This window comes from Budorcas taxicolor, chromosome 3 (genome assembly GCF_023091745.1).
Source record: "Budorcas taxicolor isolate Tak-1 chromosome 3, Takin1.1, whole genome shotgun sequence".
Taxonomy (NCBI): domain Eukaryota; kingdom Metazoa; phylum Chordata; class Mammalia; order Artiodactyla; family Bovidae; genus Budorcas; species Budorcas taxicolor.
In genome coordinates, this window is record NC_068912.1 from 80,743,171 (window position 1) to 80,758,285 (window position 15,115).

General features: G+C 40.9%; 1 protein-coding gene across 1 annotated transcript in view; it reads right to left on the reverse strand.

Annotated features, from left to right (window-relative positions):
- Positions 1 to 15,115, reverse strand: part of CACHD1 (cache domain containing 1) — a 233,449-nt gene that overhangs the window by 12,042 nt on the left and 206,292 nt on the right. The window contains exons 16-22 of the mRNA XM_052637320.1: positions 14,818 to 14,928; positions 6,591 to 6,713; positions 5,348 to 5,447; positions 5,144 to 5,260; positions 2,727 to 2,887; positions 2,325 to 2,411; positions 1,380 to 1,496 (exon numbers count right to left, since the gene is read on the reverse strand). Coding sequence (XP_052493280.1) covers positions 1,380 to 1,496; positions 2,325 to 2,411; positions 2,727 to 2,887; positions 5,144 to 5,260; positions 5,348 to 5,447; positions 6,591 to 6,713; positions 14,818 to 14,928 — 816 coding nt within the window. The remainder of the gene's footprint in view (positions 1 to 1,379; positions 1,497 to 2,324; positions 2,412 to 2,726; positions 2,888 to 5,143; positions 5,261 to 5,347; positions 5,448 to 6,590; positions 6,714 to 14,817; positions 14,929 to 15,115) is intronic.

Below are 15,115 nucleotides of genomic sequence, written 5' to 3' on the forward strand. Positions count from 1 at the left end.
GTGCTGAGTGTTCCAGAAAGCAGTGTCAGGCAGGAACGAGCACATGGACCTGGGCATCAGACAGCTCTCGGGGGCTCCATAACTCACTAGAGCTAGAACTCGCTGAGCCTGAGTTGCCCAGGGGAAAGCTGTCTAACGTCCCTTGACAGCCTGGAGCTGACAAATAGAATTGCCCTCTGTTACTCAAACCATAAAGTCCACACATCATGGATTAGTGCGGAGTCACTTAAAATCATCTTAAAAGACCACACGGCCCCCAAGGTTTGTTAGATTTTGGCCTAACATCCTCCAGGTTTATGGTTATTAAAAAAAAAAAAAAAAAAGGAAGGAAGGGAAAAAAAAAAACCTGATTAATCAAGTTTGGGTGATCAGTTAAACATTTCTTTACTGCTAATTTCATAGAACTTTTAACATGTTGAGTGCATTATGACACTCTCAGAGAATATATGCAGTATTTCTCAAACTTAATAGGCTTTGGGTAACTGTGTAACACACCGAGTTAATCTGATACCCTATCATTCCTCTATTAAAATACATACCAAAAGTAGAACTTGGCTGTCCCTTTCACCCACTAATTTTGTTGAATCAAATGGCAACCTGCAGCTGTCTAGTCCCAAACACCCTAGGGAGGAGGCAGAGGGAGCAGGGATCATGCAGGTTTTAGTTCTCAAAACTGCCATAAAGTATACCCGTTTTCTAAGAAAGAAGAATTGAAGAGTTTCAAGGTATCACACACACAGCTGAGTTCTGTTTCTAGAACCCTGCTAGAGGTTTCTGCTCGAAACCCCCTAGAGTTTCTGCTCCCTTGGCCTTGCTTTGTCATGCCATTTCCTCTCTTACGCCTCTTATTTCTAGAAAACTTTTCCACCCACAGATGAGGCTACTAACATAGGGGTGTGTGTGTGTGTATGTGCACACGTGCAAGTGCAGGCCCATTAGTTGCTGAGTTATGTCTGACTCTTTGCGACCCCATGGACCCTGCTGGGTTCCTCTGCCCATGGAATTCTCCAAGCAACAATACTGGAGTGGGTAGCCATTCCCTTCTCTAGGGGATCTTCCTGACCAGGGATTGAACTCGGGTTTCCTGCATTGTCGGCAGATTCTTTACCACCTGAGCCACCAGGGAAGACCACTAACATAGGTACATGTGCCAAATATCTGTAACAAGTAGAAAGCAAGTAACGCTGAAATTGGTGGATAAAAGGCAGATAAAAGGCAGTTTTAGATCTGAAAAACTGGCACATCTTTTAAAAACATCAAACACGGGGATGATGACTATCATCCAGAAAACCCCACTGAGGCTGCTGTTCTCTAGGCTTTCCTAGGCTCCGTTCCCACGGCTGCGATGCTGGCGTGAATCAGCGCTGAGCACTGCTTACCCACTCTCCGTCCTCTGACTGCATCTGCTGTTGACACACTGGTGAAGAGCATCCTGCAGGCCAGGGTCAATAGCTGTGTACGTCACTGGCTCCTGGTGTACCTCACAGCTTGGGTTTCTATGAAGGAGCAAGTCTGAAGGTTAGGGCCGATACCATCTGCATTCCAAACTCATCATGCCCTTGGCTCCTGACAGTGCCAGAAAGATCTGGGTTTGAACTCTGGCTTTGTCATTTACCTGTATGAAACCTGGGGCCAATCTGGTCTTAAAATCTGTCCCTGAGAAAAGTAATGCTATATTATGTGTGTGAAAGGTTCCTACATGTTTATCAAAGGGTAAACTTGAAAACTAAGTGACTTACCAGGCCTACAGCATCTGACGTGGTAGGCAGTTTGTTAATGCTTGTAACAGTCTCATACCTTTTGTAAGTAGTACATACACTCATAAAACATTTTTAGAAATTTTATTCAAACCTGAAAGTGGGCTTCATTTTAAAATACTATGGAGTTTGAAAACTAGCTCATTGAACAGTTCCATCACTAGAATGAGTCACCTTCTTATAGTCCCAACTTGAAACAAATCTATAAATAAGACACAGTATAAATATGCACACATACATATATAGTCTTTATGTGTATATATATATATATATATATATATCTCCCAGTATAAATATGCACATATAACACATATATATGTGTGTACTCAGTTGCTCAGCTGTGTCTGACTCTTTGAGACCCCATGAACTCTAGCCAGCCAGGCTTCTCTGTCTATGAAATTTTCCAGGCAAGAATATTAGAGTGGGTTGCTATTTCCTACTCCAGGGGATCTTCCTGACCCAGGGATCGAACCCATGTCTCCTGCATTAGCGGGCATGTTCTTTATCACTGTGCCACTTGGGGAGTCCACAAATATATATATATGGGTGTATATATTTTTTATTTACCTGTTCTCTGCATTGGTGAGGTTGCCAGTACACTCGTTGACCTCTAGAGGGCACTCACAAGGACATTCACATTCATTTTGTTCCATTCTGAAAAGCAAAAGGAAAGTTACTATGCAGAGGGTTGATCAACTATATATTGCACACACTGAGAGGTGAAATAAAGACAACACGGGCTAGCTAAAATGGACAGTAAAAGCTATCACCAAAGGTTTAAATACTCAACTGACCTCAATCCACTGTTCTTTGGACAAGGATGTTACAAACAACAGTTCTAAATGCTTTTGCAACCAGGACTTTCCTTTCCTTTAGGACATACCTGAGCACTTTATGTATATTGTACAGCTGGCATCAGTGAAGATATTCAGTAAGTGGTAAACAGAGTATGTCCCCCCCCATTTTTACCGATGACAGTTGAGACAGAGGCGGTCTACCATGCTACAAGCACAGAAGGCAAGAGAGTCGCATGTTTCGTTGACAATGCCCACAAATGCATTGGTTCCTGGGATCCTCGCCAGTCTGTATTTAGAACAGTGACTGCCGTGCACAAGGTTTGTCAAATCCCCCTGTAGGCAACAGACGTGTCAGAGGGGGCAGACAACAACGCAAAGACTCAGCTCTACCATCCTGAAAACAGCTTACAACAAAACTTTACTTCTGATTAAAACAGTAGTTATACAGTCCTTGCTAGAAATTTGGAAAACAGAAAATTTTCATAATTACCATCAGTCAGAGAGAGACCTCATTTAACAGTGTGTGTACATTACTCTTTTATCCATGGTGGCTCAGACGGTAAAGACGTCTGCAATGTGGGAGACCAGGGTTCGATTTCTGGGTTGGGAAGATCCCCGGGAGGAGGGCATGGCAACCCACTCCAGTACTGTTGCCTGGAGAATCCCCATGGACAGAGAGGCCTGGTGGGCTACAGTCCATGGGGTCCCAAAGAGATGGACATGACTGAGTGACTAAGCACAGCACAGCACATGGTTACATGGTAGGTTTTTATAGCTCTTTCTGTAATTTTTCTTTTTTTAAAACATAATGATATAAAATGAAAATAACTGCAGGCAGCAATAAAGACAACTTTCAGGTACAGAATAGCCTAAAATTTATTCAAAGGCAAACCTAACCAGCCAAAAACATGCACCCCCTTTACCCCCCTCACCGTCCCTTGGATAACAAACCTCTTATTCTAGAATAATACAATTATTTAAAAACCAAAGACTCTTTAAGAGGCCAGTTTTCTGCTTCCAGAATATTTAAACAATCCAACTAAAGTAAGCATCCTTTTCTTCATTCTATCATACACAAAGAATGTGATAGCTGGCTTCATGAAATATCTACAATTATCTGAAAGCCAAAGAGTCTAAAGCAGCATCGCAAAGTTGAATATGGTTATTTTTTCTGCATGTGTCATATGTAGTGGGCCAATTATTTAATGTCGTTGTTTCCAGGCCAGTCATCCCTTAGGTGTGCATAGTGAGGATAAGCCTAACTCTGAGAATCATGGCACTGAAAGGGTTTTCAAGAGGTCTGGATGAATTCTCCACTGACTGGAACATACCCACCTTTACAAGATAAGCAATAACATAGGCTTATCAGCCTGTTAGCTCCAATAACCAGGAATGCTCCAATTCCATTTTGGAATAACTTGGGCTGTTAAGAATTTATTCTAATTAATATTCCACTAGAATTTGCATTTAAAAAAATTTCTACTGGAATATCCTGGCTTGTCTCCTGAAGTCTCAGAAAGTCATCGTACAAATGATAGCAGATACGCTGACTAAGGCAGACTTTCAGGTAAGGCTGCCTTACCTGACAGCCTCCCTCTGATTACACTCACGTTTGTCGACGTCTCCTTTATAGAAAGTGCTCCTCAAAGTTTGGGGGTGGAACAGAGTAATAATGATTTTCCTTGCTCTGAAAACACTAACCTACTAGTATATTCATTTTAAAAACTCTGTTTCCCCAGACAGTTGTTTTTGCAATCACTTTTTCCAAGCTTGTGTTCAGGATTTTCATTTAACCCAATACATCTTTATGATTATTATTAATTTTTTTAAAGTTTTGGCTGTACCCTGTAGCATGTAGGAGCTTAGTTCCCTGACCAGGGATAGAACCTGCAACCTTTGCCTTAGAAGGTGGAGTCTTAACCACTGCACCACCGGGGAAGTCCCTTTACAGTTACTTTTTTTTAATGATACATGTAATGATTTGTGAATACAGTTACTTCTTGTGAACAACTTTTTGAATGTTGATTCTGTCATAACCCATTCTCTCAGCTAGGATTCTTTACAAATTAATACATATATCCTTAAGGACTCTAACCATATCCAGGTAAGTCTGTAGCATCTCAAATCATAAGGGAGTATTCTAAGCTAAAAACAATTATTTTTGGATGCTCTACATGAGTGTGGTGCCATGTGGCCCTCTCTTCCTGTCTTTGGGAGATTACTCAGTCTCCCTAAATTCCTAAAGCCAAATTAGGTTAGTTTCTAGTCATCCGCCCTGTTTCATCCCACATGTATTTATACAAGAGTGTGGGAAGAGACTTCGGCAGACATTTCAAAGGGCTTATATTGGATGAGTCTTTAAACAAACAAAACCAAGGCAAAATACCTAGTGTGAGACCTTAAAACATTCACTTATCCACTCTGGGCTTTATATCCCACAACCATCAAGCTGGGGAACTGGACTGTCACAGCCTATCACTCTAGTTCCCAGGCAATGAAAACAGCTGGGAGTAAACATTCAGACATAAGCTGTGACTCCATCGCAACTCCATAGCCAGATGGGAGAGGACAGTGTGGAGGAGTCCTTACCACAAGGCTCGTGTTGAATTTGTAAAACCTCTGGACCGTTCGGTCACTGAAGCTGTTGCATAGGTTCTTCTTGACAAAGTTGGGGTGGTTCAGGATGTCATTCGCTACCAGGGGCTCCTACCAAGGCCAAACAGAAGACAGGTGCCATGCCATTAGTGAGTCGCAGGCCACTTGAGAGCTGGGCTCCAGCTCCGCGGCAGGTACCTTGTGGGTGATGTGCTGCTGCTCCACGGGCGCGTGTCCTTTGGGGTCGATGAGGGTTGGATGTGCGACCAGATAGCCCCTGTCCTCCATGATGAAGCACCTATACCAAGACAAGGACATCCCTCATTCATACAAGCCGTTGCTCTGTGCTTTTGGTAAGCATTTATCTTGCTAGTCCTAACACAAACGGCATTTGTCTCAGGTCCTCAATAAACGTGCATGGACAAAATGAAGGAAGGCTGGAAGTCAGGTGACAGACACATTATTCTCGAGGTGCTGGATCACTTGGCATAAGGTTTAAGGTCAGAGAGTTATACCTGACTCTGAGTTCACCTATATACTTCATAAGAATGTGACCACCCAGACTATGTAAGATGGGCTCAAAGATCTTTTGCAAGATCATGTAAAGTGAGACTTTCTGTTTTTCCTGTGGAGGGAGACTGTGAAAGAAGCACTTGAGTATTTACAGGCACAAATTTTAAGTAAACCATACAATTCCTTCTTTCAATGATAAACATATATAAAATACAACATGCAGAGGACATACAAAAATATATTTGATCGAAACACTAAATAAGTGAAGCTAGAACTGATTTCATCAAGACTATATTGTGCTTTGTTTTACTCTCCATTCATCATAACAATTTGGTGTGAATCCTGCATTTCCCCATTAAGGGCCAATGTGAAATTTAGCGGGGACATGAAGCACGGGCCATGAGTTGGAAATAAGAAAGCTATTTTAAAAAGCGGCCTGTATTAAATCAAGGGAATGCCCTTGCTTTGATCAGACATGCTCTTTTGAAATTCAGGCAGCAAAGACTTTCAGTTCCATGAGCCTCTTTCTGGGGAAATGTACAAAGGAACGAAATGTACAAAGTCTAAGTGTCTGAAAATCTCACAAAGGCTTTGGTTTAATAACTAAGCTCACATCAAAAGTACTACCCAAAAGTACCCTCTGGTCTTTCTAGCACCCAAGATATGGGAAACCTGTAATTACTGACTATTAGAGAAAGAAGGGGTTTTGGAGAATTTTGTGCCAGTTACTCCCCTTGTTAGAAGTCAAATCTGTTTAAGTCATAAGCAACATGCATTTCAGAAATTAAAAGAAAAAAACCTCCTTAATAGGACACCTAGGCATTGGACTCAGTTGCTATTGCTATGACGAGGTGGCTGGCATTTCACTAGACATCCCTGTCTTGGTAGTATGCAGCTAGTTAGGATATACAGGCCCTGAAGGGCTTACCTTATTTTATTGCCTCCATCTTGGTTACAAACTGGTAACAAGTCCATCAGAACCTTGTAGAAGTATCTAAGCGTGAAATCAATGCCCATCACAGCCACAGTGTGCCCGGAAGACAGCTGTGTACTTCAGGTAAAAAAGATCAATAAGAATAAGAGGCGTGTCTTATTTAAAGGCAAAGACTATATGCAATCACAGGACATTGTAAGGTTTCAGAAACACATGCCCACTGTTCTCCACACTTTCCACCCTTAGAGAAACAATCAACTAAATGACTAACTTAGCATAACATGGAGATAAAAATTTAAGATTAAAGGTAAGAATTCCTGAATAAGAGTAGCCCAAAACACAGGTCAGTTATAGAATATGGCTAGTCATAACTATTGGAAGAAAAGCTATGACCAACCTAGACAGCATATTAAAAAGAAAAGACATTACTTTGCTGACAAAGGTCCATCTAGTCAAAGTTATGGTTTTTCCAGTAATCATGTATGGATGTGAGAGTTGGACTATAAAGAAAGCTGAGTGCTGAAGAATTGATGCTATTGAGCTATGGTGTCAGAGAAGACTTTTGAGAGTCCCTTGGACTGCAAGGAGATCCAACCAGTCAATCCTAAAGGAAATCAGTCTCGAATATTCATTGGAAGGACTGATGTTGAAGCTGAAACTCCAATACTTTGGCCACATGATGTGAGGAACTGATTTACTGGAAAAGACACTGATGCTGGGAGATTGAAGGCAGGAGGAGAAGGGGATGACAGGATGAGATGCTAGAATGGCATCACCGACTCAATGAATATGAGTTTGAGCAAGCTCTGGGAGTTGGTGATGGGACAGGGAGGGAAGTCTGGTGTGCTACATTCCATGGGGTCGCAAAGAGTCAGACACGACTGAGTGACTGAACTGAACTATAGATGTTCAGACAATGGTGGGATTATTCTTTGTCAAGAATAAGGGGGTGGGGGAGATAGATATCAGGTGGGAGGTTTAATACGTGGCTCTCAGGGTTTCTTCCAACAAGAAACCTTTTTTCCCTTCAATTTAAAAAAAATTGAGATATAGTTGATTTATAATGTATTAATTTCAACTGTTTAGCAAAGTGATTGTTATACATTTAAAAATATTCTGTTCCATTATGGCTTAATAGTTCTCTGTACTATAGTAGGACATTGTTATTTATTCATTCTATATATAAAAGCTTGCATCTGCTAACCCCAACTTCCCACTCCCTTCCCTCCCCAAATGCCTCCCACTTGGCAACCAACAGTCTTCAAAAGGAACCTTTAGACAAGAAGCTTGAGTGACATCATTATTTCCTTCATTTTATAGATAATGAAAAAATCTATACTTAATAACTAAATCTATACTTAATCTATACATCTCATTTAATAGAGATCTCAAAGGTTGACTAGTTTAGGTCATACAAAGTTTAGTAAAACCAATGTTTCGCTTTCTTTCTGTAACACTATAAAGTTGGTTCTACTCAAAACCAGCTTGTATTCTAGAACAAGACTCTCTTGATTCATAGGCCAGTACTGTCTCCACTCAAAAGTATTTCGCATAAAAATAGGAGCAGACACAGAAGAAGTTGGGGAGGACAACATATGCTTGCTAGCCTTTTAGCTCTCAAATCCCGGCCTTGTTGGTTTCTATCTATTTGGCTCCTGGAATGCTACTTAACCTTTCTAAAGCTCAGCTTTCATATCTGAAAACAGGGTTAATGATGGTATCTACGTCAAAGGGCAGTTACTGGGATTAAATGGGAGAGTGTGTTTATAGTGCTTAGCAAGCTGCTTAATATACTGAAAATACCTAATAAGGAGAAGTTACTTTAAAGAAAACTAAACATGGCTTTAAGCTCAGGCCTACACAGAGAGTAAACATTTAATTCTTTCAGAGAAATTGCTAAATATATCAGAAGCATAAGCATCTCATTGGAACTGAGGTTCTTCTTAGTTTGTGTTCATGGGTAGCTGAAGGACCTTGGGTTAACTTAACCAATGAACTCCAATATTCCTATACCGGTTAAAAATTTGAAGTTTATTCCACACGCAATGCTTCAAGTACCCACCATTACCATTATTTACCTGCCTAATTTCTTCATTAAGAAAAATACCAAAAGAAAAATGATGCTGAAGCTCAGAAGAAACTTCCCAAAGTAAAATCCTCTTCTGGAAAATCAAAACTTTAAAGTGAAATTAGCTTTGCCATAGAGACAACTGGTTACTGTCAACATTAATCCCAACATATTAACCCAACCCTCACCACGGACCCCTCACTCCTGTTGAAACAAACAAAACTAGAAAAAGGGACCAAGACCTGCAATGCTATTTCCATCAGGAACTTCCCTGATGGTCCAACGGCTGAGGCTCTGTGCTCCCAATGAAGGGGGCCTGGGTTTGATCCCTGCTCATGGGAACTAGATCCCATATGTCACAGCTAAGAGTTCACATGCTGCAACAAAGACCTAGTGCAGACAAATAAATAAATATTAAAAAAAAAAAAAGAAATGTCTGAGGTTTTCCTGGTGGCTCAGTGGTAAAGAATCTGCTTGACAGTGCAGGAGATACAGGTTGGATCCCTGGTCTGGGAAGATCGCCATGGAAACCTGTGCTCTGGAGCCCGAGAGCTGGAACTACTGAAGCCTGTGCACCCTAGAGCCCATGGTCTGGAACAAGAGGAGCCACAGCAATGAGAAGCCTGTGCACTGCAATAAATAGTAGTTTCTGCTCACCACAGCTAGAGAAAAAACCCTGCAAAGCAACGAAAACCCATCACAGCTATAAATAAATTTCTATCAGAACATTCCTATCAGAGCTATTTTGGGCATAGGATGGGGGAAGACCATGTTGTGGGATTGTCTTTGAGAAGCTACTGCCTCAGAAAGAGCCCCTATTATTACTTAAGGAACTTAAATTCTACTATGGGAACAGTTCAAAACTCAGTTACCTTACAGGATTTGTACACTGTAGAAAATAATATTTGGCTGAAGTACTAGTCAAAAGGAGTCTAAACCCCCCTGGCTTGTTCAGGAAAGAGAGATGAGTCTGCATAAGAGTTTTCATTATGATGACGATAATGGCTTCCATTTACTGAATCCTCACAATTGATAGGCATTCTGGTAGGCATCTGAATACGTCACTGCAGTGATTGCTCACAGAAAGCTTATGAGGCAGTACTTCCAGAAAACCAAAGCTTGGGGAGATTCAGTGTTTGGTTGAGGTCACATTGTGAATAACTAGTGGAAGCCTGAATTCAAACTCAGTGCCTTGAACTTCAAAGAATGTGTGCCGTATGCTAAATCGCTTCAGTCACGACCAACTCCTTGAGACCCTATGGTCTGTAGCCCACCAGGCTTCTCTGTCCATGGGGATTCTCCAGGCAAGCATATTGGAGTGGGTGGCCATGCCCTCCTCTAGAGGATCTTCCTGACCCAGGGATTGAACTGGCGTCTATTATGCCTCCTGCAGGTGCATTCTTTACCACTAGGGCCACCCGGAAAGGCTATATATTCCTAACCAATAGGTTTTCTGCCTCCTTAGATCTGCATGGCATTCAAAAGTTTCCAAGCAATTTTAAATCATTGATTTAATTTCCTTTGAAGACATTAGAAAGGAATTATAATTTCTATTTTATAAATGAAAAATTAGGTTTAGAATGGTTATCAATCACTTTTTACTTATGGCTTAGAAACCAGTATGAAATCTGGTTCTTTCTATAGTACTATAGCTGCCTTAGGAAAAAATACAATTCAGGTTTTTGGGGACAAGTTGATTTTGTTTCTAAAATTCCCTTGTATGACTGTCATCTGCTTCCATATATGATAAACATGCTGAAGTAAAAGCATATATATTGCCCATGGAAGTCTAGCATTCATATTTTCACCTGCATTTGAAAAATGTCCATGGTTACCATAGCAACTCATAAAGAATACCACAGGAAAATGAAACCAAGCCTACATTTCTCAGCACAACATTGCATGCTGTTTGCAGTGCTTTGGTAAGATTTTCACTGCCAAAGACTTGTCTGACCAGTTCCTCAATCATTGACTGTACTTCGTCATCTCTACTACACTATCATCCTCCAAAGAATGAACACCTAGATTCTCAGGCCACTAACAATGCTGACGAAAGAATCATAGCACAGTTGCTATAGCTGTGTAATTGATAAGTGAGTACTGGAAAACCTGTTCTCAAGAGAACAGCCCAACGGCTTTTGAAAACCAAGGGAGAATTGGAGTGCTTCACAGACAAGTTGAACATTAGCATAAATTCTCTCTTCTGACCCATTAAAATGCCAGAAACTTAAAGCATGAATAGCGTGATAATAAAAGTAACTACTGTTTATTGAGGATTTGACATTGGCAAGCATTTTACATACATTATTTATAATTTTCATTTTTTCAGTTCAACCTGGGCATTGCTACCTCTGTTTTACACACGAGGCTCAGAGAATCATGGAATACAATACTAATAAAAGCATTTAATATTTACTGAGCCCTTAACTTATATGCAGAGTACATCATGAGAAACGCTGGGCTGGAAGAACCACAAGCTGGAATCAAGACTGCCGGGAGAAATATCAATAACCTCAGATATGCAGATGACACCACCCTTATGGCAGAAAGTGAAGAGGAACTAAAAAGCCTCTTGATGAAAGTGAAAGAGGAGAGTGAAAAAGTTGGCTTCAAGCTCAACATTCAGAAAATGGAGATCATGGCATCTGGTCCCATCACTTCATGGGAAATAGATGGGGAAACAGTGGAAACAGTGTCAGACTTGACTTTTTGGGGCTCCCAAATCACTGCAGATGGTGATTGCAGCCATGAAATTAAAAGACGCTTACTCCTTGGAAGAAAGTTATGACCAACCTAGACAGCATATTCAAAAGCAGAGACATTACTTTGCCAACAAAGGTCTGTCTAGTCAAGGCTATGGTTTTTCCAGTAGTCATGTATGGATGTGAGAGTTGGATTGTGAAGAAAGGTGAGTGCCAAAGAACTGATGCTTTTAAACTGTGATGTTGGAGAAGACTCTTTAGAGTCCCTTGAACTGCAAGGAGATCTAGCCAGTCCATCCTAAAGGAGATCAGTCCTCGGTGTTCACTGGAAGGACTGATGCTAAAGCTGACACTCCAATACTTTGGCCACCTCATGCGAAGAGTTGACTCATTGGAAAAGACTCTGATGCTGGGAGGGATTGGGGGCAGGAGGAGAAGGGGACAACAGAGGATGAGATGGCTGGATGGCATCACTGACTCAATGGACACGAGTCTGAGTGAACTCCGTGAGTTGGTGATGGACAGGGAGGCCTGGCGTGCTGCGATTCATGGGGTCACAAAGAGTCAGACACAACTGAGCGACTGAACTGAGCCCTTACCATGGGCCATGCAGTGTTCTTAGAGACTCATGTATATTACTTAAAATAATCTTTAAATCATCATTTGAGGTAGGTCCTAAATTCCCTCTTTATGAATGAGGAAACCAAGGCAAAAAAAGGAACTTGTTAATAGTCATAGACAGTAAATGGCAAATCTGCTTTTTCAGAGTAGAATCTGTCTTAAGGGGAGGGCAGGTTCTCAAGTTGGCGTGTGAGATCAAAGTCACTGGTACTCATTTGGAAAAAGTCCCTTTGCAGAGCCCACCTATGAACACACCCATTAAAGCGGTGGTTGCCTTGGTTGAAAACCAGAAGCAGTAGTTGACTTGCATTCTAAATTATACAGTGAACAAAATAGGTTTTAAATAATAAAAACGTGCTTACCTAAGGAAAATGCTCAAACAATCAAATTCATGGGACTGCATATGGATCAAGGCATGAGCAGATACTTATTCCTGGAATACATTCTCATTGAGTGAGTGATGGACAGGCATTATGGCTCTTGTTAAACATAAATAGCTAAACTTGTGTAGTCTAAATACACTATCAGTGTTAGTCGTGTCTGATTCTTTGGGACCTCATAGACTGTAGCCAACCAGGCTCCTCTGTCCATGGAATTCTCCAGGCAAGAATACTGGAGTGGGTAGCCATTCCTTTCTCCAGTGGATTTTTCTGACTCAGGGATCAAACCCAGGTTTCCTGTATTGCAGGCAGATTCTTTTACCGTCTGAGTCATAAACAATAACCAAATAAGGGAACTGAACCCAAGATATTTTCTAACTTGAAAGTCCATCCTATTTCCATCATGCTTCATTTGGGATGACATGATAAATATTTACAAATAAATGAGAAATTCTTCTACCCACTCAAATTCTGACAAAAACAAGTATATGAACATAAAAATCTGTACTTCTCTGTGATCCCCCTGCCTCTCCTATAGCAAAACCATAGTGTGTAGGAGGAAAAGTTAATGGTTCTTGATAATGAGTGGCAGGCGGGAGAAGCTGGATCAAGGAATAGGTCAAGGAATAAGTAAGACACACACAAGTAGGCATCCTCTCCCTGCTCCAAGCATCACCTTTAAGAGCCCGATTCCAGCCCATGTCCTTGTCATCAAAGATCAAGGTGACTGCTTGTCCCCTCAAAGAAAACACCTTTGTTTACTTTTTCTCAACTGACTAGAATATATGAGAGAAAAGATAAGTCTTGCTATTCAGACAACAGTAGGTATATGCCTTACAGATGGTCTGTTACTAGAAACATTGAAAAGGTTTGTTCTAAGAGAATGTTTGCTTGTTCATATGTGATGAAGCCAAATAGATACCATGCCCTGAAAAGAAATCAATATCTGGCTGGCGACAGGGCCCTGCTTACTGTGGAGACACAGGTCATGCTATTGAAATTCCACACAGCACCGCGTCCTAGTTCTTGTTCCCAATGAACTAGCATTAGAATAATTCTACTGATGTCAATCATTTGATATACAATAAGCACCAGTGAAAAGCATAAAGTTAGCAAGAAAATCTGTCTCCCATAAATTTTAAGGCATCGTTACAGATACCAGTCAAGATATAGTCTCTACTGGTGCTAAGGAAAAAATAGTGATTTGTCAAATAAAGGGATTAAAACAATGTGTTTGACTTTCCTCCTTATCCAACACTTCACTGACATTTGTAGCTTAAATACTGAAACCTCAAAAACCTGAAATATAAAGCACCCTAAATGTATTTACAGTGATACTGTCATTTTATAGCATTCTTGGAAAAATCAGTTTTCAAAATGCCGTTCATTTCTCAAGAGAGTGCAAAGGCAAAGTAAGAACAGCAACAAAACCATCATAACAACAACAAATTCTTATATAATTCTGCTGCCGCTGCTGCTGCTGTTGCTGCTAAGTCGCTTCAGGCGTGTCCGACCCTGTGTGACCCCATAGACAGCAGCCCACCAGGCTCCTGTCCCTGGGATTCTCTAGAACACTGGAGTGGGTTGCCATTTCCTTCTCCAATGCATGAAAGTGAAGTCAATCAGTCGTGTCTGACTCTTTGTGACCCCATGGACTGTAGCCCACCAGGCTCCTCCGTCCATGGGATTTTCCAGGCAAGAGTACTGGAGTGGGTTGCTATATATAATTCTAAAGAAACTCAAACACAAGAAGGAAGAATTTTGTGTTGATACATTTTTGTCTTGATACATTTCTTTCACTAGCAGTACTCTTTGTATGGGAAAACACTCTCTGATAATAACTGTCTATTTCTTTGATTGGTTTAAGACTGGCATTTCCAGGAACTGCTTTACTGAATCTAACATCTTTGTTTTTCTTCTTCATAAGCACCCTCATGGCCACTAACAGGGTTAAGTGCTTTTTATTGACTCAATCACATGACAACCTTGTAAGGTAAGTATTATCCCCATTTTACAGACATCAGGAAGTTTAGGAAAACCAAGATAACAGAGAAGATATTCAAATCCCAGCTTGCCCGTATCAAACGTCACACCTTTGGTACTACTCCTTGCTATCTACTATTCTATTCAGCTTTTCAAAATATCCTTAATGTTTTCAAGAAATGAGTAAATATTAATTGAACTATTACCAGGCGGGGGAAGGAGAGGGTGGATGAATTTTACTACTGTATGTAAAATAGACAACTAGCAGGAAGCTACTGTGTAACACAGGGAGCTCAGGTCAGTGCCCTGTGATGACTCGGAGATGTGAGATGGCAGGGAGGCCCAGGAGGGAGGGGAAAATGTATATATATAGTCAATTCAAGTTGTCGTACAGCAGGAACCAATACAACGTTGGTAAAGGAATTATCCTCCAATTAAAGAGAAAATTGAAAATAAAGAAATATTACCTGGATGAATGAATTGTATGACTGATAGTCACTACATAGCCAGCTCCTCCAACGTCTAAGTAAGGGCCAGTTAAGGAAATCAAACCTGGGTTAGCTACTGCATGGAGATACCTGATGGAGACCAAAGAAAGTCCTTACTTTAGCGTATGAACAACAGCTTTGCACATTTCCAAAAAAAAGTGAGCTTGCAACCTAAAAAAATATTGTAACCTGTGCTTATGTTACATGTAAGCTCAAAAGGATTTCCACCATTTATATATGACCACAGCACCAACAACAAGGGGTCAGTAAAAATACG